Source organism: Bos indicus x Bos taurus, chromosome 13 (genome assembly GCF_003369695.1).
Source record: "Bos indicus x Bos taurus breed Angus x Brahman F1 hybrid chromosome 13, Bos_hybrid_MaternalHap_v2.0, whole genome shotgun sequence".
Lineage (NCBI taxonomy): Eukaryota > Metazoa > Chordata > Mammalia > Artiodactyla > Bovidae > Bos > Bos indicus x Bos taurus.
In genome coordinates this window covers 6448838-6475867 of record NC_040088.1, presented here as the reverse complement: position 1 = coordinate 6475867, position 27030 = coordinate 6448838, and the positions used below count along the sequence as shown (strand labels likewise).

The window sequence follows — 27030 nt, the reverse complement described above, 5'->3', positions numbered from 1 at the left end:
CACCTCACCTGGGCCCCACAACAGTACTCAGACCTCCTCTCCCCACCTGCTGTCCCCTCACTCACTCCACCCCAGCCACACGGCCTCCCTGCTGATCCGGAAACTGGCCAAGCTCATCCCTGCCTCAGGGCCTTTGCACAGGCTATTCCCTCTGCCTGAAACAACTCCTCCTGCCCTTCTTCTATGGCTGGCTTTCTTGGCATACAGGTCCCAGTTCAAAACTCATCTCATCAGACAGCCTTTCTCTGATCATCAGATCCAAAACAGCTCCCAACACTATCTAACTCGTACCCCTGACTTATGGTATTCACAGAACTTGTCACTTGCAGGATTTTTTATTTGTTTATTTCCCATGTCCTCCTATTCAAAATACCAGATCTTAGAGTAGGGTTTTTGTCTGTTTTGATCACTGCTGCTTCTCCAATGTCTGGAACCTAGCAGGACCTTAACCAATATATGCTGACAGTATAACGACATCAGAGAACAAGATTCCTGGAGCTTAAAGTGCATCTGACACAGCAGATCACCCATTCCCTATGGGACAAGGGCTCCAAGAGAAAACATAGGGTGCAGAGACCAACGGGGGCAGCAACCCTGCCGGGGAGGGGGGGTGACGAGCCAAGGAAGAGAAAGTGCGTTAGACCCTCGCCCCCCAGACCGGCAGCATGGCCATCTCCTCTCCTAGGAGCCTGTTGCAAATGCAGCATTGCAGGCCCTACCCCCAGGGCCTGCTGTTTCTGCATTCTAATTAGATCCACCCCAGGCAGTTCCTATGTATAGTAAACCTTGACACATCCCCGTCTAGACCCCAGGATAAGCAGGCAGTAGTAGGCATGTCTGGCTCAGGGCGGCCCTGGAAACTGAAAGGCCCCGGGCAGGCCTGTGAAGCCACCCTCACACAGAGCATAGCCTCCCGGTGCCACTGACCAGGAAGAGCAGCGAGGCCCATCCAGGGTCCCAGAGCAGCCTTCCTCCCTAGGGCCTGAAACACGATCCCAGACGCCCAGACTGGCATATGCAGGTGGGGAGGGAGAAGGGGGATACGAACCCAACAGATCTGTGTGGCAGACTCCCCGAGAGTCGCACCATCTGGAGCCCCTTTGTGATACAGGGAGGGGAGGACAGCAGAGAGGCGGAGAGCCGGGAGTATTTATAACGCACAGGCCAAGCAGGCGAAGGAGCTGAGTGCGGGGAGAGGCAGGGGACCCACCACCGAAATGCCTGCAGCATCCCCATCTCTGTCTCCCAGCCGCCTGCAACAGACAGGGCCACACACCACCAAAACCACTTAGAATCTATGTGAAATCCACCCTTTCTGTAGCTCCCAGAGATGTGACCTCCTGCAAGTCAACCCTGAACCTCTGGGTACATGCCCCTGTGGAAGAGCTGACCCTTCATCTCCATTGATAAGGATGAACATGTGACCCAAGCCAAACAATCAGATTTCTGGGCTCCTAAATAGACAATACTTCGTTTACAGAGGGGAACATGTGCCAGGGGTCAGGCTGGGGAACACCTGGATCCAGCTATGCCTGAAGCCATTAATCCTGAGTCAACTGAGCCCATAATAGCCTTTTTTATCCTTAAGACACTGATTTGAAATTTCTGTCATTCACAACCCAGAGAGTCCTAACACATCTGCTAAAGCACTTAACACCCAGTAGTGTCATTACTTGGAGAAGGCAATGGCACCCCACTCCAGTACTCTTGCCTGGAAAATCCCATGGATGGAGGAGCCTGGTGGGCTGCCGCCTATGGGGCCGCACAGGGTCGGACACGACTGAAGCGACGCAGCAGCAGCAGCAGCGGCGGCAGTGTCATTACTTGTGTGCCCTGTCAATCGCCTGCACTGGAACTCTCTGAGGACGCAAACCATTGTTTGATTTAATTCTGTCCCTGATGCCTAGAAGAAAGCCTAACATACACTATAATCTCAAGAGATGCAGGACAATGAACGGATGGTCTTCCTTCACCCTACGAATATGCACTGGGCACCCAGGGTGCCAGACCTTGTTCTGGGTCTGGAAGCAGCAGGAAACGGGGGAGACAAAAAAATCCCTGCCCTCCGGGAGTTTCCACTCTAGTGAGGGGAGGGCAGACAATTATTAAACAAGTGAGTAAGGTCTAACTGCAACGGAGAAGGGGAGAGGGACCCTGAGGAGGAGGGGTGCTTCCAGACGGGAAGGTCTGGGAAGGATGCCCTGAGGAAGCGCAGTACTGGAGCAGAGGCCTGAAGAGGCACCAAGCCACACGGACACCTGGGGAGTGTTCCAGAGCAGGCAGACAGTAAGCACAAAGGCCCTGAGGCAGGAACGGGTCGGCTGTGTTTGGAGACGAAGTCAGAGAGACGGACCCAAGGAATAGGCAGACCAGACGCTGAAGGGCTTCCCAGGCCATCTCCAGGGTCTTGACACTGACCACAAGGGAGGGGGGAGCCCTGGGAGGGTTTTAGGTAGAAGAGGAATGTGACCTGACCTCTAGGGGGTGTGTGGAGACCCACCTGTCAGGGGCGAGGGCAGAAGCCAGGGGCCAGGGAGGAGGCGACCGAAACAGTCCCAGGAAGCAATGAAGGCAGCTAGCACCACGGCGGCAGCGCGGAGGGGTAAGGAGCGGCCAAAGTCTGGATGCTCATTAGAAGTGAAGCCTACGGGATTTCCTGACCGTTCAGATGCAGGAGATAAGAGGAAGAGCAGCATCAAGATGGTTCCTGGGATGTGTGTGGGCAGGTGGAAGGATGGAGACACCATTACTTAGACAGGAGAGGCCATGAGCAGAGTGAGCTGGTACAGATCGGGAGTTGGCAATGCCCATTAGACACCCAAGGAGAGTTGCCATCGTCACTGGATACATACAGATGCTGGGAGGTCAGGGCAGAGGGCAGACTAGGAAACATTTGGGAAATGTCAGCAAAGGGATGGCAGGAAGGTGACTGAAAAGACATACTCAATCACAGAATGATGAAGAAATGACAGAGGGAGAGAGGGAAGGAGCCACCCCACACCCTTGCCCCTGGGCTCCCATCCCCACCCCCAGTCTTCCCAACTTCGTGCTGGGGGAAAGCCGTAATTGAGAGGAATAGTGGCGTCAGCTCCTCCTGGAAAGACCTGGACAAAGAAGCTGCACATACAGCATCTCTCCTGCATCCACCCCCACCCCGCCTCCATCACCCAGGTGACAAACTGAGGCTCGGAGAGGGACAAGGCCGACGCCAGGAATCCAAAGGCTGTCAGCTGGCGGGGCCGCCCGAATCGGGCCCTGGCTGTTGACACCACATGCTGCTGCCAAACACAGCTCTTCACGAGCAGAAATAAAGAGGACACCCCCCTCACCCTGCCTTCCGGGGCTGCCGGCACAGAGGACGCGACAAAGACTGACACATGGGGAGGGGGCTGAGAACATATCTTGGCTAGAGGCATCGTGGTGACTGGCAGACGACAGGGCTGGCACCGAGCTGGGGAGCCAGGAGGGGTGGCCAGCACCAAATTCAGGCCAGGGTCTCCAGAGCCTCCCCAGAGGCAGAGTATCTCCACTTCTTGGACATACAGGCCAGTCCTGAGCCCATAGCCTCTTCCCAGGGATGGGGCATCCTGCTCCCACCTCGACACCTCTCCGAGCCCCAACTTCCTTGTCTCTAGGATGGGTGGCAAGCAAAGACATGTTTACGCCATCTTTTCATCACAGAAGCTAAGATTCGTTGAGCTCTTACTGTATGTCACTGACCTAGCCCCCGGTCCTCAGCCTCGGCACTACTGATATTTGGGACCAGATCATTCACGTCATGGGGGCGGTCCTAAGGCATTGGAGGATATTTAGCAACATCCTTGGCTTCCACCCACCACAGGCCAACAGCACCCTTCCTCTGCACTTATGACAACTAAAAACGTCTGCAGCTTTGCCCAACGTCCCGAGCTGGTGTCGGGGGCAGGGGGAAGGGCAAAAAGTGCCCTCGTTTGGGAACCCCTGTTCTAGGCACAGTTCTACGCTGCCCAGGATGTCAGCTCCTCAAGGACGAAGATCTTTGTCCACTGGTCAAGTCTAGGGCCCAGATTTAACTTAATGGGCCTGGATTCAGAATCTTATTCACCCATCCCATTATTCTGATTCTCAAAGGACTATGAGAGGCTTTATATGAACCAATATTATATCCAGGTCTACCACCCATGGGTGAGAAGCCAGCAGCTGTCTTTTTTTAATCATCGGTTTATCTTAGTTTGAAAAATAATGTCTTAATTATAACTAGTGAAACAATGCAAAAAATACCAAGATGAAATATCTTTCTCTGAAACCCTCCCCGTTCTCAGCCCAAGGCCACCTGGGGTGCATCATACAGTGCCCTTCTCAACGTTCGTAAATACCCGTCCAGAGGGTCTTTTTTGGCTGTTGGGTTTTTTTCCTACAAAACTGGGATCACCCTCTACGTTTGACCTTAACCTTTCTTGCTTAACAGTACAGCGTGTTCAGCCCTTCACGTCAAGTGAAGAGATCAGTTTCATTCCTTTAAACAGCTGCCTGACACCGCAACCATGGATAAGCGATAACCTTTGCCTTCTCTCTGTGAACAAATATCCAAGTGGTTTCCGTTCTGCGGGGGAGGCCCATCATAAAACTGGAACAAACAACTGTCTAACTTACATCTTTATAGACTGCTTCTTCTCGGCTCTACAGGAGAGATTCCCAAAGACACTGAGTCAGAGGTTATCACGGTTTTTGACTTTTAAGAACATTGCCAGACTTACAACGTGATAAGTATCATTAAATTGCTGTATGTTATATATGAAAACGGTTAAGATATTAAATCCTAAGAGATCACATCACAGGGGAAAAAATCTTTTTATTTTATGTTGTAGCCATACGAGCTGACGGATAGTCAACTAAATTTAACGGGATCATCACTGCACGACGTACATCAAATCATCACGCTGTACGCCTTAAACTTACACACTTCTGTGTGTGAATCATTTGTTGTTGTTCAGTTGCTCAGTCGTGTCCGACCCTTTGCGAACCCATGGACTGCAGCATGCCGGGCTTCCCTGTCCTTCACCCTCTCCCGGAGCCTGCTCAAACTCATGTCCATTGAGTTGGTGATGCCATCCAACCATCTCATCCTCTGATTTACTTTCCTTCCAATTTCATTGAATTGTATCTCAACGAAGTTAGAAGGAAAATAAATGAACAAATAAGAAAACATGGCCAGACTATTCTTCCCAAAAGACAGCAGCATTAATACTCTTGACAGGAATCATGGAACTGTCCATTTCCAAACAAGCACATCAGCACCGGGTATTACGACTTTTTCTGTGTGTGAGAGACAGATAATGGTAATGTTGATTGATGTGGTTACTGAGCAAGAATGTGGCTCCACATAGTTCTCATTCCACAAAACACTACCAATTCAAGAGAATTGTTTTCTGACCCACATGAGGCTACGTGATTGTTGGGGAGCAGGCTGTCCCTCCATGGGGCCCTGAGATGTCTTCCTCCCAAGTCCCTCCCCATCCTTGTAAGCTGCCCTCTGAGCCTGCACCATTTCTCAGATGGATTTCACACCCAGGAATAACAAAGATGTCTTTGTCACTAGGAAAGAGGGAACGACTGTTGCCAGAACATTCTGGGTTCTGTTCATTCAAATCTCCATGTGTCAGGAGGAGGAGGGTAGAGTTGGGGATGGCAGGGCAGGATGCTTCCCACTCTGGGGCTAACCTCAGGGGTAGATGCTCCCTTGGGCAGAGCTGGAGCAGCACCAAACTCCCTGTCGTTCACTCACTGGTTTATTCTACAAATATTTGCTGAGTGTTTGGCAGGCATTCCGGAAAGCCCTTTACATTGCATGCAATTCATACTCACAGCCTGATAAGAGAAGTAACACCATTAACCCCATTTTACAGATGAGAAAACTGAGGCTCAATGAGATTAAAGCCAGGACCCAAGGTCACACAGCTAATGAACAACCCAGGAGCACAAAGGAGCGGCAAATAACTAACTTCTAACCACCTGCAGAACACCCCAGACCCCAGCTGTCGCGTTGTTCCACCTGGGCTACTACCATGCAGCCTCCCCCTCTGCCTCCATGTTGCCCCTCTACAGTCCATTCTCCCCTGGTAACCAAACGGATCCTGGGACAACTACGCGAGATTCTGTCCCTCCTTTGTTCAAAAGCTCCAAGGGCTTCCCCGCCTCTCAAAGTCAAATGCAAAGTCCTTACAATAGCCCAGTCTGCCCACCAGCCTCTCCACTCGTACAGTTACCTCCCTGACTTCACCTCTCATTCGTTTTTCACGGGACTCACTGCCTCCGTTCTGCTCCTGAAACACACCCCTGCCTCAGGGCTTTTGCACTTGCTATTCCCTGTACCTAGAATGTTCTTCCCCAGATACAGCGGTTAAGCCATTTTCCTAAAGAGGCAGAAAAGTGTGAACGTATAGTCACTCAGCCTTTCTGATCCCATGGACTATAGCCCGCCAGCCTCCCCTGTCCATGGGATTCTCCAAGCAAGAATACTGAAGTGGGTTGTCATGTCCTCCTCCAGGGGATCTTCCTGACCTAGGGATCGAACCCAGGACTCCTGCATTGCAGGCAGATTCTTTACCACTGAGCCACCAGGGATTCAAATCCAGGTTGTGTGGCCTCAGAGAAAACAAAACACACAGGCGAGAGCCTCCAATGAGAGAGAAGGATGCTGTGTGACCCTGAAGCCTTTCTGGGCACTGAACCTCTCTGAGCCTGTTTCCTCATGGATAAAATAGGTAACACAGGATCGGCTTCTCCACGAGATTCCGGGGAGCCTATGTTGCTTGAGACTTGTCCCCTGAGGACATCACACACATGTGGATGCTGGTGCTATTATTAGACCCATGCAAGAGCCAGAACGGTCAAGGAAGGTCTTCTCAGGAAGCAGGATATGAGCAAGGCTTTGAAGGTAGGATGTGGAAACACCACCGGGCAATGTGGGCAGCCCCAGTGACAACAGAGCTTCCCTGGGCCCCAAGACTCGGGGGAAGGCAAAGGCTTCCAATCCAGGATGACAGTACCAGCACAGAGGAGAAGAGATGCTCTCAGCTGGCATCCCTCCCCTTCTCCCGGTCCCAGGGCCCTGGAGTCTGCCTTCCAGGACTCACGGCTCCTCCATGGGCACGGTGTACAGGTGGGCCCCTCACCCAGACCTGGCCAGTCAGCCTCAGTGACAGGGGTCTGGGCTGGGCACGTGACTCAAGACAGCCAATCAGAGCCCACTCACCCCACTGGAGTAGCCAGACCCTCCCCTACACAAACCAAGCAAGACCAGTCTGTGCTGAAGGCATTAAACTGGTTTTCCATCAGTTGCAACAAAAGAAGCCTGAGGACCAGCACTTGCTGCTCTTTTATTGTTGCTGTTTCAAAACCTTCTAGATTCTGGAGAGACAAAGCAGGGGAGAGAAACTCCACGGAGCTGCACAAGAGGAAGAGGACGCCAAGCCTCACTGGGAAGGCATCGGGGTCCTCGAGTCCAAGCGGAGGCCCCCAGTGGTAACTGAGGGACCCCCGAACACCCAAAGAGGAGCCCACTGCGTCCTCTCTGGGATCTGCGGCCCGGAATCTCCCAAAGGAGCCCAAGTACACAACAAGATTCAGGAAGCAGGACAGATGAATGTGGGAACCTCCAGTTCGACAGCTGAGGTTGCAAAAAAGAAAGGAGAGTGACTGCCCACAGGCCACAGGAAGTGGAAGCTTGGGTAAGAGAATCACCCTCTCCAAGAGAGAGCCACCTTCTCCCCCTCTGCTCACCTCAGAGAATAGAGGGACCACCCACAAACTACGAGATGCATCTCAAACTGAGCTGCCTGAGTGGAAGGGGCTGGGGCTGGGGCCAGATGGGTGTCCTCCGTGATGACGATGAGAGTCACAACCTTTGGACAAAAAAAGCACTTTTTTTGCTTACTAAGTTCAGTTCATTTCAGTCGCTCAGTCGTGTCCGACTCTTTGCGACCCCATGAATCGCAGCACGCCAGGCCTCCCTGTCCATCACCAACTCCCGGAGTTCTCTCAGACTCACGTCCATCGAGTCGGTGATGCCATCCAGCCATCTCATCCTCTGTCGTCCCCTTCTCCTCCTGCCCGCAATCCCTCCCAGCATCAGAGTCTTTTCCAATGAGTCAACTCTTCGCATGAGGTGGCCAAAGTACTGGAGTTTCAGCGTTAGCATCATTCCTTCCAAAGAAATCCAAGAGCTGATCTCCTTCAGAGATTACTAAAGGTGACAGTAATCCTTCCAAAGGGAATCGAATCCATCCTCCTTCCAAAGGGAGAGCCGGCCGCCTTTGTTTCTTAAAACATGTAACTCTCACACCTCCCCGGCAGCTCAGGAGTTAAGAATCTGACTGCCAATGCAGGAGACACGGGTTCGATCCCTGGTCCGGGAAGATCCCACGTGCTGTGAGGCAACTAGGCCCGTGCACCACAAGGACTGAAGCCTGTGCTTTCTAGAGCCCAGCTGCACAGCAAGAGGAGCCACCACACGAGAAGCCTGCACACTGTACCTAGAGAGCAGCCCACTCACCACAACCAGAGAAAGCCCAGCACAACCAAAAATCAAGAAGCCAACAACATTTCCAAACAACAAACAGAAAAGAACATGAATGAAGCTCTCTTGGTCTGGCTTTCAGATTTCTATGATAGAAACAAGGGTTAGAAGAACTCTTCCAATGTCCTCGAGTCTATTTTTTTTTTTAAGTCCAGCAGAGCAAGCACAATGGCAAATGGCAAGCAACGTTGGGTTTCAATGTCAGGACGTTAGGGAAGGGTAGGGACTGTGGCAGGCTGAAGACTGCAAGTCCTGTCTAAAGAAGGCAGCTGCTGTTCAGCTCCAGGCAAGTGTTTGCCTGTAGGCACACAAGCTTAATGCGGACCGGTCTTCTGATTATTGAAGAACTCAGAAATAAAGATTTTCATATGAAATTTCTTAATTTTTCAAGAAATACTGGCAACCAATAAAAACAAAATTTTTAAACACTGCACAGGCCTATGCTGGCCTGAGGACCCGCAGTTTGGAACTCATGGGGCTATGGACCCATGACCACTGAATGATAGAAAGACAGACAGACAGACACACATACACACATCATGTATGGCCACTGAAGTCAAAGGAGCTGAAAATAAAGTTTCCCAAAGACACAGGAAACCTCTGGGTACACAGGATTCCTCCAGCTCACTTGGACACAACTTAAACCCTCCCTCTCTGTCCTCCAAGCATCTGAGCTGTTGGACGAGAGCAGAACAATCCTGGGGTTCTGCTTTCAATTTCAAGTTCCATCTCAGCCACAAACTCAGTTGGTAAGCCTGAACCAACTAACTCACTGAACGGTTTTGTGCCTCGGTTTCCGCATCGGGAAAAATGACACAATCGGCTGAGATAATGTCATGGATTCTCCTTGCTCTGACAACTCAATTCTAGGGTTCTAGGTGTTGGTCATTTCTTTGGATTGGTAAAGACCACAAGGCCCTAAACCAAAGTTTCTTCAGCTTCCAGTTACTGAACTGGCAGCTTGAACAAAGACACATATGCTCTGTAATTGTGAAAAGCTGAAATCTATGTAAATACTCAATATAAAAGGGATGGTTAAAAGATAATAATAATTTTATTAGTATATTATTACATTATGTTATTATAGTATATTATTACATTATGTTATTATAGTATATTATGACATTGTGTTATTGGAGAAGGCAATGGCACCCCACTCCAGTACTTTTGCCTAGAAAATCCCATGGATGGAGGAGCTTGGTAGGCTGCAGTCCATGGGGTCGCTAGAGTCGGACACGACTGAGTGACTTCACTTTCACTTTTCACTTTCATGCATTGGAGAAGGAAATGGCAACCCACTCCAGTGTTCTTGCCTGGAGAATCCCAGGGACGGGGAAGCCTGGTGGGCTGCCGTCTATGGGGTTGCACAGAGTCGGACACGACTGAAGCGACTTAGCACATTGTGTTATTATATTATATTATTACATTATGTTATTGTAATAATTATTATAACTATAGCTAATATATACCAAGCATTTACCATGTGCCAGGCATTACTTTGAGAGCATGATAGGTCTTAATTCATCTAATTCCCCATCAGTCTAAGGGCTAGGCACTAGTTTCAGAATGAAGCGTGCCCAGGTAAAGCAATTTGCCCACCATTACACAGCTGGGAAGTAACCAGGATTCTGATGCAGGAAGGAGAAGCCCCTTCCAGGGCACAAGAGTGGGCTCTTGTCTAACACTCAGAAATGAACTGTCCGAGGAGACACCCGTGCTGATAAAGCAAGAGACTTCATTGGAAGGGGGTGCCCAGGAGGAGAGCAGCGGGGTGAGGGAGCCCAGGAGAATTGCTCTACCACATGGCTCACAGTCCCGGGTTTTAGGGGAACGGGGTTCTTTTCTGGCTTGTCTCTGGCCAGTCATCTTGTTCAGCCCATAGTTTGATTCAGGGTCCTTCCTGGTGGCATCGCCCAGCCAAGATGGAAGCCAACGCAAAGGATTCTGGGAGGTTGGTCATCTCCCTCCTCCCTCTTCTGACCCCTCCCGAATGCTCCCAGTCAGTTTTCAGCAGCATGTTCCTTATGGGTGCCTCCTGTTGTGAGACAACCCAGGCAAGTGGGCCTGGCCAAGGTGGGCAGTTTCGGTCAACAGTTTCCTAACAAGTCAGCTTGGACAGTGCGGACCCAGAGACCCATGTTTCACTACAAAGCCATCGAAAGCTTAGCGATGGAGTGTACTTACTAGTGACACAGGAGCTGCACAGAAGAGGCAAGAGAAACATAACACCGTGTGTGTGGTGTGATCACACCTCGGCTGAAACAACACGCAAAGGACAAGCAGGAAATGTGCCGAAAGGTGAAACAGCTGTTTGCAAAGGTGAGATCTTTTTGCTTGTCTTTATTCTCCAAATGTTCCACAACGAGCAAAGTGACAGCAAAAACGGCCCACGTGAAGAGGGTGTCCCTGGGAGCCAGCTCCATGCACAGCACCTACTACTGTATTTCGCTCCACCAAATCCTCTCCTCTCAGCCACCAGCCTGAGGACCCAGATGTCTGCCTACCCTGTGACTGCCGAATCCCCAGTGTCAACACACCCGGGAACACAGCAGACACTCAAGAAAACGTGTGCAAGGGAGAAAAGGAGATCTCCCCATTTCACAGCCAAAGAAACTGAGGCCCGGGAGCCATCTGCCCAAGGTCACAGAGCTGCTAAGTGGTGGCCTGGGGACAATCGTGGAAGAACTACATCTCAGCAGAGAGTTTCTACCACCCACACAAGGGGTAAAAGTCACACGCAGTCAAAATCGCCAGTGAAGTCAACTAAACACGATGCACGATCCAGGACTGGATTCTGGAGATGGGAAAGAGGGGAGGGGAAGTATAAAGAACACTTGGAAAAACAGGTGAAATCTGAATACAGATTGTGGATTGTATAATTTACTATCAATGTTACATTTCCCGATTTTGTTCAGGGTACTGTGATTATAGCAGAGAATACCTGTGTTCTTAGGAGATTATTTAGGGGCATCATGTCTGCAATTATTCTCAAATGGATCAACATAATAAAAACTCTGTGTGTGTGTGTGTGCATGCATGTGTGTGTACGAGGTGGGAGAGGTGGGGAGGGGAAAGGAGAGGGGAGAATTAGAAAACAAACTGGTGAACCTAGGGTAACGGTCTATGGGGTGCTCTCTATTCTTGAAATGTCAACATTAAAAGGTACCCAAAAATTAACTTTCAAAAAGTGAATTAAAATGTCCACAAATACAGCAGACTGGAGTTTTACGTCTAGACCTCTGACCATGTGCAGAAATGTGTAACATATACGGCCAGGTACATACATAAAACATCATTTTACCATATTTGGTTCCATATGAGAGAGTCTGTAATAAAAGGACATAAAAGAATATGTTTTTGACACATACACGCCCACTATATTTATGACCTTTTTGATCAGGGGGAAATAAGTCTTAAAAAACCACCCAGTTGGACTTCCCTGGTGGTACAGTGGATAAGACTCTGCCTGACAATGCAGAGGACACGGGTTCGATCCCTCCTCCAGGAAGATTCCACATGCTGCGGGGCACCCAAGCCCTCGAAGCGCAACTCCTGAGCCTGCGCGCCACGAGCCCCTGTGTCTATAGAGCCCGTGCTCCACAACGAGCGAAGCCACCGAAATGAGAAGAATGCGCGCTACGACGGAGAGCAGCCCCCGCCACGGCCGCTGCAGAAACCCCGATGCAGCAACGAAGACCCAGCACAGACAAAAAAAAATACAACGGAGAGCAGCCCCCGCCACCGCCGCTGCAGAAACCCCGATGCAGCAACGAAGACCCAGCACAGACAAAAAAAAATTTAATTTTTTTAATTAATAAACTTTAAAAATTCTTTTAAAAACACCCAATCAACAGCCCAGCCTGCCATCAGCTAGTGGCTGGGACCACGCAGAGCTCCCTCGGCCCTCCCAGCGTGGTGAGGGCAAGAGGCCAAGGACGCCAGTCTGCAGGCACTCCCCACGCTGAGGTCCACGCTCCCCAAAGTCAAGGAACCAGAAGGCCTGGTGGCAGGACCTGGGAGAGCCTCCACCACACAGTAAACCCCATCCAATCCCTTTCACTCACACACTCACTCCCGAGACCCACATGAACAGAGTGCCCATTATGTGCTGGGTGCTGCAGGGCTGTCAGTGAACACAGCAGGCAGGGGCCCTGACCTCGTATGACTTGTATCCTAGTGGGGGAGACAGACGCCAATCAAGTAAACAGACTATCTCAGGGAGTGACAGGTACCAAGAAGAAAATGGGTGTGGTGAAACAGAGACCAGGACTGAAGGCTCCCTGAGGAAGTGACACTGGGGTTATACAGCTAAACGAGAGGGAAGGGCCCCATGCACAGCACAGTTAGAGGTGCTACAGGCAAGAGGAACAGCAAAACGAAAAGGCTGAGAAGGTAGAACCAGCCTAGCAAGTTCAAGAACAGAAAGCCCGGGACATAATGAATGCAGAGGAAGATGAAGCTGGCGTGGTGAGCAGAGTCCAGACCTCAGAGGCCGTGTAAGCCACAGCAAGGGGTCTGGATTCAACCAGTCTGCACTTCCTGCTCCCCTTTCCTCCAGCACAATGGGGACAGGAGAGGAAGGAGATCCAACGAAATGCCAGGATGTTAGACCTAAACCCAACCCTGTCAATAACTGCATTAATGTATATGAGCTAAACAATCTAATTAAAAGGCAGAGACTGTCTGAACGGATTTTTTTTTAAAGCACATGACAAGGATCTGAGGAGGTGAGAGTCATCACAGCAAACAGCCAGAAAGAACATGAGACCTCAGTCCGACGGCCGCAAGGAACTAAATTCACCCAAGAAGCTAAACAGAGGTCCCCAAGATTCAGACGAGATGCTAGTCCAGCCAATACCATGACCGCAGCCATGTGAGACCCGGAGAAGAAAACCCAGTTACCCAGTGCCCAGAATTCTGACCACAGAAACTGCATGGTGGTCATCAATAGGGCTGCTTCAGACACTAAATGCGGGGTAGTTTGTTCCACAGCGATAGACAACGGATACACCCTCTCTTGTGATCTTGGGCAAGTGGCCTCACATTTCTGGGCCCCAGTTTCTTCATCTGCACAACTGTGAGGATGCAAAGAAAGCAGAATGTACAACAGCCTCGCCCAGGAAGAGAATGGTTTATTCTGTGTCCACTCAAGTCTGTGGAGAGATTTCAGAGTGGGAGAATAGGAGGGGCCTTCATGCATTTTTGAGAAGATGACCATTTTTTTTTTCTATCTTTGGGTGGGTTCCTCAGGGAAGGAGATGAATAATCTCTTCTAGCTCCAAATGCCAGTCATCCCAAAGATGTCCTTGCTCCCAACTGCCTTCAGAGACAGGAGTACAGAGACCAGGAGTCCGGGTCAAGGGGCCACCTGGCCAAAATGAATTCAGTTGCTTATTTCAAGCCCCAAGAATGATCTGAGGCACGTTTTTCAAGACAAGACCCCATAACTGTTCTTGAGCAAAAAGAAGGGAAATACTGAGATTCTAAAACATGATAATAATTTTAATAAAAGAACAACTACCATTGACTGGAGCCTGGCCATATGCCAACACTGAACAAAGTGTCCCAACCCATTTTACAGATGAGGAAACTGAGGTCGAGAGAGGGGAAACTCCTTGGGGAAACTCCTTGCCAAGGATCGCAGAGCCACTGAGGGGCAGAGACACAATTCAGACCCAGATAGTCTGGGCCAGACCCCAGGGCCCAAAAATCCACACAAAAATACTGAGCATTTATATAAATTAAGACCATCACATTATTTTAAACATATGGGAATTCCCTGGTAGTCCAGTGATTAGGACTACGCACTTTCACTGCCAAGGATGTGGGTTCAATCCCTGGTGGGGGAACAAAGATCCTACAAGCTGCGTAGTACAGTCAAAAATAAACAAATAAATGTGTGTGTGTGTGCAGAGGAGATGTTTTTTTTTTTCTTCACTTGACAGATATTTAATGAGCACCTACTATGTGCCAGGCACTTTTTAACAGTGCTGGAGAGAGAGAGTGAATAAAGGACCACCCAGAGAAAAGGAGACAGGAAGCAGTAAGTGGGGGCAGAATACAATTTCAAACAGGAAGTGGTGGTGGGGTAGTCAGAAAAGACCTTCCGAAGACCACGAGGTTTAAGCAGAGGCCTGAAGGAGTAAGCCATGGGGATACTGGAGGAAGTGCACTCCAGACAGAACAAATGGGAAGACCCTGATGCAGGAGCACGCCTGGGGCCCTGAGAAAGGGTCCATGTGGCTGGAGGGGAGCAAGGGAGGGCGACAGGACGCTCTGGAATTAGACGGCAGCGATGACTGCACAACTTTGTGAATATACCCCAAACCGCTGAACTGTGCTCTTGAGGGGGTAGAATGTATAGTGTGTGAATCATACCTCAATGTTAAAAAAAAGGTATGAAAAAAAAGATGCCTCAGAGACGGAGGGGAGAAGAGACAGGGCAAGTGGTGTGGGACCTCCTGGGCCACCCTGAGGACCTGGCTTTGACTGAGGGCGCTGGCAGCCACAGCAGGGCTTTGAACGGGGCAGCGGCACGACCTAACAAGTCTAACGAGGCTCCTCGGGCTGTGCATGGAGAGCAGACCACGGGAGGCAAGGATGAGAGCAGCGGAGGCAGAGGCCAGTTCCCCAGGGTGGGTCCCCGGGCGAGTTACCCTCAGTGCCTCCATTTTTCTCATCTGTGAAGTGGGTGTGTAAAAGACACGCGAGCTGACGCCAGGTTAAGTGCTGTTGTGACGGCTGTGAGTGGAGGGTGGAGTCAGAGGTGCCACCGAACAGTTTTTAATCATGCAAATCAGTTTCCTGAACAGAAAACATGGGGTGGCCCTCCCTCACGGGAAGCAGGCACCCGTCTCACACCTCAACAGCCCTCCCAGTGCAGCCCGTCCACACCCAGGCCACGAAGAGGGGCCCAAACTCCTCTCCACGTGTGGTCGGCTCACAGCACCCACCCAGACAGAGGACAGAATCGCCCAGGTCACTAGACAGCCGGGGCACAGACAGGGGGGAGCTGCCTGTGGGAGGGGAAGATGTGGTCCTCCTCCTGGCGAGGTGCCCAGGAAGGAAGCAGGAGGTGTTTGCTGGACCTTGGGAAGGGCGCCATGCAGTCCTGAGTTTCAGGTCATCAGTCAGACGGTGCCACACCCCAGGGCCTCCTCATCCCACTAAGACTCAAGCCCAAACGGCTCACCGTGCACGTGAGGTTCACACCGCCAGAACCCCTGCTGCCCACGCCAACCTGACCTCCTCTTCAGCAAGCCGAACTGGGCCCTGCCTCAGGGCCTTTGCACACGCTGTGCCCACCACCTGGAGCACGCTTCTCTCAGCTCCTTCCTCAGCGGGCTCCTTCTCAGCCACCTCTTCAGAGGCCTCCCTTGACCACCTCATGTCAACAGATGACACCACCTCCGTCACCAGGGTACCTCCCCCTTCCTTTCTCCTCGGGGCACCCACTCCAAACTGTGTGCTGCTGCTAAGTCGCGTCAGTCGTGTCCGACTCTGTGCGACCCCATAGAGGGCAGCACACCAGGCTCCTCTGTCCCTGGGATTCTCCAGGCAAGAACACTGGAGTGGGTTGCCACTGCCTTCTCCCCAAACTGTGTGGACTTGAGCAATTTCCTCAGCCTCTCTGGGCCTTGGCTTCCCCAGGAGCAAAATAGATATAATGACAGTCTCTACTCCAAAGGGTTACTGCAAGGGCTCAAAGAGATAATTCATACAGTACCTGGCACCCAGCAGGACCTCAGTGGATTATCTTATCATGATTACACCTCTCGTCACTTGCTCAAGCCATCTCTTTTTGTACTGTGTGAAGATTCCACGAGGGCAAGAACTTTGTCCATCTTGTACTGGCCATGTGCCAACATCTAGCCCATATGTCTGACACTTAGTAGGTGCTTAACATCTGTTTGTTTAAGAAGTGAATTTGTGAATGAAGGCATTGACTGCCTATACCCCACGGTGACCCTGGCCTCACTCCTCCTGGGAGCAGCTTCTTGCAGAAGCTACCCACCCTCCCCAGCAACTGGCCACCTGCCTCTACCAACCTTCAGTGGCCCTAGGCCAGCCAGCCTGAAATAGCCTCACCTCTCCTGGCCCAGAACCAAGGGGTCAGTTGCCAGCTCCACCCTGGGGAAGGAACTGGGCGGGTAAACACAGATTGTGTGTCTGACCACACGACAGAAGAGGGGCGGACAGGCAGATTCCCTTCTGGCCCTCAAAGAGTAGAGAAAATAAAAATAAACCTAAAAATCCAGACTCGTCTGGGAGTCTGGAGGCTTCCCTCCTTCCTCAGGGATTCCTTCTGTGGCCTGTACTTCAGGGAGACTGATCTTGCCCCAGGACCCAGCTGCACCAGGAGTGTGAGTGACTACACTCGATCCTTGCAGCCACCCTAGGGGGACTACAACCATCTTACAGATGAGGAAACCAGGGCTCACAGAAGCAAAACGACTCGTCCAAGGTCACACAGGGGCAGAGCTGCGTTTCAAACACAGGCTGTTTTTGTCTCCAGAGTCTGTGCCCTTAACCATGAACCCAAGACACACTGCAGAGTGAAAAATACAAACCGTACCACGCCATTTAGGTAAACACATACACATTCACACACACACACATATCAACACTACACATGTAATTGCCTTCAAATGGGCCAAAAGCAGAGCTGGTGATCAAAGGAGGTTTCAGCCAGTGATTCCCAGCCAGGGGCTATTTTGCCCCCAAGGGATATGTGACAATGTCTGGAGACACTTCTGATCGCCCCAACAGGGGGAAGGGGACGCTACTGGAATCTAGTAGGTGGCGGCCAAGGATGCCTCTGAAATCCTGCAACACACAGGCCACCCCTACAAACAAAGAATAATCCTGCCCGATGTGCCAATAATGCCAAAGGTTGAAAGATGAAGGGATTCACCCCAAATCAGTTACTAGGGCTGGAAATGCCCCTTGTAGAACTTGTTTAAGGGGGACAGTGGATCCAGGCTAAAACACAAGTCCCCAGAGAAGGCCCCCAAGCCTTCTCTCCCAAGAACTGTCAGGATGGAACTGTCAGCAGCAGTCACCACCCTTGACCAGGGCTTACCTCCCTCTGAGGGACACAACTTCTAGGGGGTCCCTCCGGGGGCCTCACCTGCAAAACAAGGAGATTCAGACCCTGCCTCCACCCCTGGCTTGCTCACAAGTTCTATGTCTCCTAAATTCTGGGGCAGGAACCAGCTCTGACCTCACCTGGTGCTTTCGAAACAAAGCCAGTGGGACAGCAAACCCTGGTTACCCACTTCCCACTAGGGTTCCAGCCAGAGAACCTATGTCTATTGGAGAAGAGAAAACACAAAAATCTGGGAGGTAAAGTTCTGCAGCGAGGCACGGCCTACTTCAAAGACTCAACTTTTATAAAAGCTTTAAGAGAGGGCCAGCTGTAAAGCAGAGAGGATGTGGGTTTCTTAATCTGAGGGTGTGGCCCTGAGTCCAACAGCTCTTCTGCTCACTGGCTTGATAAAAGGGACACTCTCGAAGAAAGTGGTGCCCTTGAAGCCTCCAAAAGCCAGGGACACCAACCCCATCCATCTCTTCTTAAAGTGACAGAGCAACAGTTACAAGAGCAAACATCGGAATAATAGCGAGTGGGTGTCTGGGATGTTTGTTTGAAGAACACACTCATTCAAATACATGAGTTCGAGCATCCCTGTTGACTCATCTTTCTCATAAGGACAAGGACCACGTTTGGCCCGTTGGCGGCTGCATCCTCGTGGCCTGGAACACGGACTGGAATACACAGCAGATGCTCCCTCTACCTCCGAAAAAAGCAGTCTAATTTATTTATGGCTTTACCTGTACGTAGCTGTGTGTGCCATACACAAAAGAGGGGCCCCGCCTAACTTCTGCTGATGCTAAGGTTTTTATCATCACAAAATTTTCACTGCCTTCCTGATGACGTTCAGCCCAAAACAAAGTGGGCTGGTCCTGGGTCCCTCACATCCTAAAGCTCAGATCATTTGGATCGCCGGGCTTAATTCTTGAATGTGGGTCGTGAGCACAGCACCCTGTTGGGGCAGGTCAGGGTAGCGTTAAAGAACGCGGACTGTGCAGTCAAGACTACCCGGGTTTGAATCCCAGTTCCGTCGAACTGTGTGACGCTGGGAAACTGACTTGACCTCTCTGTGCTTTTGTTTCATTTGTAGAACAGGAAGCACAATAACACCTGGAAAGCTGGAGCTGATACACAGAGAATGCTTTTCCTGGGGCTTGCAAACATCTCGCGCTACATACATCTTAGCAAAATTATTATTACTATTGCTGTGCATTCAACTAATGATCAGGCTGAAAGTACAATAATTCCTTCTGTTGGCGAGTTGTAAAAAATATATTCTCATATATATGCCTAATTTTACATGGAGAGGGCATTTCAAATAGCATTTCTTAGAACTTTTTTCTTTTTTTATCTTTCTGCTTGCCTTTCTTCATATGATACACATCTATCCACCCTTTTCTCCCAATTCCTGTCATGTCATACATACAACAATGTATATCATATTATGGTTATTGCTTATATTCCCAAGGCGGAACTTCTGAGCATCCTCCTTTGCACAACACAACCTTGTGAAACCCCCCCGCCACGTCACCGAGCAGGTCATTCTGTGACTGCAAAATTTAAAAGGCAGCCCCCGCCCCCACTCCCCAGCATCGCTCCCTAGTGTCAGACTAAGAGTACAAAAATCTTAAAAAAAAAAAAAAATAGTGACAACACAAAACCACAGTTTCTTGTTTGGGCAACCAGAGCTCCAATGAGAAGAAAAGCTTTCGTCTCCTACCCCCAAAAAGCAGAACCACAGAAAGCATTCTGGGAGCTCTCTGCCTATTGTTCCTCAAGGACCCCGGCCCAGCCAGTTCACAAGACCCTCTGGGTATCTGAGAGTGACCCGTCTTTGTTCTGTCCTGGCTTTACTACACACTGATTGTAGGAAGCCCTGGGCAGGTCACCAGCCTGCTCTGTGCCTCAGTTTCCCCATCTGTATAATGGGCACAGTATAGCAGCTGCTGCATCATGGAGAAATGGGGAGCCCTTTCTCTCATCAGAGAGCCAAGGGGAGCCCTCCAAGGGTCTGCTGACCACCCCCGACACAGGAGTCTCTCTGCCCATCCACCCAGGCTGGATGATACATCCTTCAGGGAAGCCATTGGCAGCTGTTCCCAAAGGCAGTCTCCTGGACTTGTAGGTGGAGACCCCAAACCAATCTAAACATGAGACAAGTGGGTTCAAGGATCACCCCGCCTCTTTTTAAGGGGGAAGACTTTGAGCCCCAAAAAGACCAACTCTTTTGCCCCCCCCTCAATGCTGCACATCCCCTCAAAAGGCTACCAGAGCATTCTGGGCACCTACTGTGCGCCTGGCACAGTGCTAACAGCGATAACCTCAGGTTCATTGGAAATGCAACCTTTCCTCTATGATGCAGCAGCTGATATACTATGCCCATTATGCAGATGGGGAAACAGACACGGAGCAGGCTGGTGACCTGCATAGGGCCACCTACAGGCAGTGTGGAGTAAAGCCATGGTTTGAACACCAGCAGCCTGGCTTCAGAGCCCCACCCTCAACCCTCACGCCACGAAGAGACACGGGGTACAGAGGAGGAACCCAGCAGCCTGACATTTCCATTCTTCTAAGCTGTGCCCGTTCTGTGGAAGAGACAGGCGTCACAGAGGGGAAGTAACCAGAGGAAGCCCAGGCAGAGGGTAAGGGTCACACAGATCTGGGTTCAAATCCCAGTTCTGCCACCTCCGTAAGTCACGAGTCAAGCCCTTTATAAGCCAGAGGCAGTCTGTGAAGTGGCTGCAGACATGAGTTCCAGGGTAGGCAGCTGTCTACATGAACCAGACAGCTCACTTAAACCATCTTTGCCTCAGCTTCTTCATCTGCCAATGGGGATAAGACACCACTTCCTTCACAGGGGTGCTGGAAAGATCAAATGAATGGATAGAAGGGTAAGCAATGAATCAGTGTCAGCCCCTACACAGTAATGACAGGCAGGAATATCATTGTCATTATCATTATTAACAAGAGTATATACAGTGCACCTAACACAGCCAGGGCTTCTAAAGGCTGAGATCCAAGGTTCTCAAAACCCGAGGCATCTTCTCCTGCCATCTCTAGAGGGTCCTCCAAGAGAGATCCAGCATCAATACGAGAGGGCTGTCTTTCCCTTCCCATGACTCTTCAATAAATAGACAGAGAATATGGCACCAAAGTCATCAGGCCCCACTGGAGATAAGGGAGGAAGTGCAATCCAGCTCCTGAAGGAGGTAAGGAAAGATGGGGAGATTCTGGAGGAAACTGAGAGCCCCCAAACCCAGAACCAAACGAAACCACTAGTTCTAGAATATAGATGGTCAAACGGAAATTCACCCAGAGTTCCTGTCCTCCTTTCAGTAATGACTCAGATCTCACTTCCTCCAGGCAGCCCTCCCTGACTACTCCTGCTTGCTGGCTACTAAAATCCTACAATCCTAATCATCTGTAATCTTTAAGTATCATATAAAAATTAATTATAATAACTCATATTTAGAATGACTTCCCTGGTGGCTCAGACGTTAAAGCGTCTGTCTACAATGCGGGAGACCCGGGTTTGATCCCTGGGTTGGGAAGATCCCCTGGAGAAGGAAATGGCAATCCACTCCAGGACTATTGCCTGGAAAATCCCATGGACAGAAGGATTTAGAATTGCCTTACAACTTGCTAGGCACTGTTCTAAGTGCTTTATATATATTAATATAATTCACTTATCCGCTTCAAAACCCTATAAGATGTACTCTCATTCTCCATTTACAGATGAGGAAAGTGAGGTACAGAAAGGTTAAGCCACTTGCCTAAGGTCACAGAGCCCAAGGACCTGACCCCCAGCAGTTTGGCTCCAGAGCTCAACCTCATACTTGGATTTCTGGAAACACTCATATATTGCCACCCTTGGCTAGAACATGCCCTCCTCTAGCACAAGAACTTAAGACCTGGTTTTTCTGCATTTCCCATAATGCTCAGTCTACCACAGAGGCTTCATTTCTACTGGCACAGGGACCTTAAAAGGAGGGACTCAAGGAAGCCAGGGCAGCCCTTTGAGACCTGCCTCTGCCACATGGAATTAAAAGCAAGGAGGGATTACCCAACATTTCTTCCAAGCAGGAACAGTCCCTCAGTAAGTATAACATAAAGGCTGGGAGGAGGGAGTGGGAAGACAAGAGAGATTCACAACCTGCAGGCTGCCAGCCTGGCTGCCATGGAAAGCCTTGGTAATTAGCAGTTCGTGAAGCTCCAAGCCCTGGGTTTTCAAAACTGAAAGACCTTGGGTTGTTTAGGGACCGTTTCTGATAAAGCAAAACAAGAGAGGTCTCCTGCAGCTCACAATTGAGGTACAGCTGGTCAGGTTACACAATCAGTCCATTTGCTGGCACAAGCTTGGGGACACCCAAAAGGACAAGGCAGAAAGAAAGCCTGGCTTCCCCTCCCTGCCTCTGACAAGTGGAGAAACTGAGGCCAGGACAGGTGCGAGAGTGATCCAAGATGTCAAAGTCAGAACCAGCTCATCTCAAAACGGATGGGGCAGTCCAAAAGAAAGAAAAAGGATGAATTCAGCAGATTCAAAGTGTCAAAGGGATGATATGGAAGTGTAGAAGTCTTTTATCTTTTTTCCTGTTCTTTTTTAATAAGAAGAATGGTTGATTCTAATCAATTTCCATTATTTCAGCTTCCTTGGACTCTACATGTGGACAATTTAAAACCACAGTGAACCCAAACACCATCTCCTATCTCTTCCGAAAGGCACCACACCATCCAGGGCAAGGATGTGGGGGTACAAGGTATCTTTTCTTCTCCATTAATGTAAAAACTGGCTTGTCTTTGCTCTTTCTCTTCCAGACTAAGAAGCAGGGAGTGGCTCAGAAGGAGAAGTGAGGAGTTCCCTGGAAGCTGACATTGCTCACAGACACCAGGGCTGCCTACATCTTTAATTCAGAAACTGCCAGCTTCAAACTGAGCAGATTCTTTTTTTTTTTTTTTTCTTTTTTCTGTGAGAGAGGGAGGGATGGGAAAGAAATGCCAATCCTGCTTCATTCTCACAGGCTTTTCTAGAAGGGTCCTTTAGCCAAAAGGTTTTCAATGCCTCTGCACAACTCTCCTCCACCACCCCCTCAACACACACACACACACACACACACACACACACACACACACCTCCTTTCACAGAGAGAAGGGCTCCATCCTCCTGGAGTTAAAACTCAGACCTCACACAGCCTCGGCTGCACCCCTAAGCCACAGGGGATCCCAGAGGATGCCAGAGCCTCGCTCTTTCCCCGGGAGACTGGGAACTCCAGGGCCTGGCTCTGGGGTTTCTGAAGGAGCCACCAACTGCCCCCGCTGCCTGCTGCCCCCAGCCCTTCCTGCACCAGGATTAAAAGACTTCCTAGAGCAGAGAAGGGAGTAAATGAGGTCCCAGCAGGAGGCTGGGAGATTAAAGCCCTGCCAGTCTCCTAACTTCCAGCCAGGCTGCCTCAGACCCACCCCCTAGCCACTTTTCTCACTTCCTAGGACGGTAGGGAAGTGGCCCCTTCCTCCCTCTCACAGACAAAAAAAAAAGAAGAAGAAGAAGAAGAAAGAGAAGAAACAACAACAACAAAAAAGAAATGCAGTAGAGAACAGGGGCTTGGAGCACTGACGGAGACTGCCCTGGTTCAAAAGCCAGTATCCCCACTTAAACAGCTGTTTGATTCTGGGCAAGTTACTCAGCCCCTCTGGAGCTAAATTCTCCCATCTGAAAAATGAGGGAGGTATTCGTCCCTACTTCGTGGGCCACTTGGGAAGGTCCAACCTTCTCACGACACACGTAGGCGCCTGGCGCATAATAAGCGCTCAGTTATTTTACAGAATCTGATGCCAGTGGTTTGGCAACTTGAGGTTGGGGGTGGAGGGGGATGGGATGGAACCGGCGAGTCGTGAGTTCGAAACCCACAGTCCCCCAGCCCCAGCAACTGCGTGTGCGTGGGAAAGAGGGGTCCTACCGGGGGGCTTTGGCGACCTCTGTTCCTACTCCGGGCTTTGGGTTTTATCCTACTCTGCAGGGCGCGCAGGGATGCTGGGCTCGAGGATTTCCAGGGTCCGTCCTAGATGAGCAGTGGCAAAGAAATCCCCGGGGCGGGGGCGGGTGGCAAAAACGCAGGAGCCCAAGCTCTCGGCGCCTGGGTCCCAAGGATTCTGCCTCACGGATTTAACTAATTTTAAAACTATTTGAAACGGGGCGGTTGAGAGGGGGAGAAAAAGACAAAAAGGTAGAGTATGGGGGGTGTGGAACGGAGTGCAGGAGACCCCGGGTTGGGGCTGGACCGCAGGCCGGCAAGAGAGGCGACAACCCAGCTCCGGAGCAGCCCGATCACCCCAACGGCTCTGCGCGCCCCGCGGGATGCCTCTGAGGTGATCCTCGCGATCCCCTCCCCGGGGACCGTGGCCACAGGTTGTGGGGACCCACGCGGGAGCCCCCCCACCCCCCCCCCCCCCGCGGAGCTCCGCAGCAGGGCTGGCGGCCGGAGCAGAGACTGACCCCGCGCTCCCCGGGGGGCGACACTCACCGACTGCAAGAAGCGCAAGGTGCCCACGTAGTCCCTCTCGGTGCCCAAGATCTCGTTGAGGACACAGAGGCGGAGGCGCAGCTGGCGCTCCGACTCCCGGGCGGCTGCACAGGGGCCGGAGTTGGGCGCAGCGGCGCCGTGAGCCAGGGCGTCCGGCGGGGCACTGTCCCCAGCCCCGTCGCCACCGGGATCGCGGCCGCCGGACACCTCCATCCTAACGCGGCCGCGCGGCACCAGCTCCTTCCTCCGGCGCGGCGATCGCGCAGAGCGGCGACTCAGGCGTCCAGGCGCCCCATCCCGGACGGGGCGCGCCGGCGGGCCGGGCTCAGCGGCGGGCCCGGCGCATGGCGCGGCGGGCGGGCTGGCGGGCGGGCCTGGGGGCGGGCGGCCCGGGCCGGGGGCGGAGGCAGCGCGCGGAGGCCGGACGAGGGGCGGGAGGAGGCTGGCCCTCGGGGCTCCGGGACGGCGGGCCCCGCCGCCCAGGGAGCGTCGGCCAAGTGCCACGCCGCGCCGCGGCCGCACAGGCGCTCCGCGCGCGCCCCGGTCCCCCTGGAGACGCGGCGCGGCTACGTCGGAAGCTCAGCTCAACCCGAGCCGGACGACCGGGCTTCTCGGGCGAGAGTCTTCCGCCCGGGGCCCCGCGGAGCCTGGAGGCGCCGAAGCAATGCGGCCGGCTCCCCAGCTCTGCGCCGGGACGCGTGGCGCCCGGCTCCCCGCCCGCCGCGGGCTACGCCACTCCCACCTCTACACACGCGACCCCCGCCGCGCGCACCACGCGCGCGCAGGGCCGGCCGCCGCTCCGGCTGAGTCAACACCCGACTGTGGAAGCTGGCGGCGTAGCCGCTCGGGAGCAAGCCCGCCTCGCCTCGCCTCGCCTCGCCGCGCGCACCCCTAGCGGCCCCCGAAGAAGGCGGCCAACCTTGCCCGCTGCCTTTGGGGCGCCCAGCTGGGTGCCCTCGGGCGCTCCCACGACCTTGGGAAGGAAGACGCGCGGCTCGGCTCTCTCCTCTCTCTTACCCCCTCTTCTCTCTTTCCCCTTCCTTTTTCTTTTTCCTGCCTTTTCTTTTTCTCTTTCTTTATAACTTCTGTGCCCCGCCCCGACCCCTAGAGATGAGCCTGCCCTTTCCAACCTTTCCCTTTCCAACCTTTCCAGAGGAAATTATTATCTGCTCTCGAGGCACTAATCAAGTGACAGCTGCTCTGCCCGAGCTCCCCACCCCCATTCCTCCGCGCCCCCCACCCACCAACAATGCCTTGGGAAACCCTGCTGCCAGTCTAGGCTGCTCAGTGTGACCTTGATCGTCGCGAAGTGCTCGACAAATGTCCTCACCTGTCTCCCAGGAAGATGCGAAGGGAAGATCACCTTGGGGGCTGTTCAGGTTAAAACCCCAGTTCCCACCCTTGCTAGTTTCTTTGGGTGACCTTGCCCTGGTTCCTTGCCTCAAGAGCCTCAATGTTCTCATCTGGACAATGGGAATGACCGTGGTACCTAACTCATGGGGTTCTATACAAGGTTATATGTTAATCCATAAGGGCTACTTGGAACAATGCCCCGTAGGTGAAAGTTCTCTGTTAATGTTTCTTGATTAATATTGTAGGTATGAACAGCCCTCTTAGCCCGGCCCCACTCTCCAAACTGTCCTCACAGTTCCTGACCTGCCCCTCTTCTGGACCCAGAGATTGTCTTGTCTGTGTGTAGACTGGCTGATTCAGGTATCAATAATATCCCCCTGTAGGCTGTAATCATCCTTTGGGCTGTTCCAGACACCTAGGATTATTCTCCCAGTGGCCTCTGGGTAAATACTGCAGGTGCCTAAGGACACAGGGAGAAAGTAAGGTGGCTTCTGCCCTCTCTGAGCTGTTTCTTTTTGATCTTGGACAAGGTGACGCTTGATCTGGGCCTGAGTGAGTTAAGTTCCCCTGGACACAGAGTCAAGGGTATGAGGTAGAGCCTTCCAGGTTTGGGGAGTGGAGTCAGTTGTGTCCAAAATGTGACCAGCTCCCTTGGAAAGAGGTCTCTGGAGTAACTGCTGTGTGACCTTCATCTGGTCACAGAACCTCTCTGATCCTCGATTGCCTTGTCTTTAATCCTTTGACCCCCAAGGAGAGAGCATAGTGGGAACACCCTGGCTTTGGAATGAAACTGATTTGACTTCCCTGGTGGCTCAGACGGTAAAGCATCTGCCTACAATGCAGGAGACCCAGGTTCAATCCCTGGATCGGGAAGATCCTCTGGAGAAGGAAATGGCAACCCACTCCAGTACTCTTGCCTGGAAAATCCCATGGACGGAGAAGCCTGGTGGGCTACAGTCCATGGGGTCACAAGGAGCTGGACACGACTGAGCGACTTCACTCTCACTTTGACTTGCATTGGTTTTCCAGCTCCAGACCTGACTGGGTGACCTTGGTCAGGACATTTCACCTCTCTGAACCTCTGAACCAGTTGCCTGTTGTGTAAAATGGCAGTCATTGTAAGAAAAAGAAGAAAAATGGAAAGCCATGTTTTCTCAACCTCAGAAAAGTGACATTTGGGGCCAGATAATTCCTAGTTGGGGACCATCCCATACGTTGTAGGGCATGCAGAGGCATGATGTACCCACCGCTTGCCAGCAGTTCTCCCTCCCCAGTGACAACCAGAAATGTCTCCAGACATTGCCACATGTCCCTAACAAGCAGGGACAAAATTGCTCCCCACTGAGAACCACTAATTCAAAGTACGTGATACAGATAGCTGGCACATAGTAGGTGTTCAACATATGTTAGTCCCCTTCCCAGCTTTGACCAAGGAAGATCGGCTTCAGCTTCAGGGATAGTTTCACGCATGCGCGCACACACACACAGATCCCATGCTTCACCCAAGAATT

At 51.7% G+C, this 27030-nt stretch overlaps 1 protein-coding gene and 1 non-coding gene across 2 annotated transcripts in view; one reads left to right on the top strand and one right to left on the bottom strand.

Moving 5' to 3' along the window:
• Positions 1–24499, bottom strand: part of PREX1 (phosphatidylinositol-3,4,5-trisphosphate dependent Rac exchange factor 1) — a 180956-nt gene extending 156457 nt beyond the window's left edge. Inside the window, exon 1 of the mRNA XM_027558326.1 lies at positions 24167–24499. Within this exon, the coding sequence (XP_027414127.1) occupies positions 24167–24379 (213 nt within the window). The 5' untranslated portion in view covers positions 24380–24499. The remainder of the gene's footprint in view (positions 1–24166) is intronic.
• Positions 24500–26320: 1821 nt separating this feature from the next.
• Positions 26321–26392, top strand: TRNAC-ACA. The gene has a single exon. It is a non-coding gene; the product is annotated as a tRNA-Cys (tRNA).
• The last annotated feature ends 638 nt before the right edge of the window (positions 26393–27030 follow it).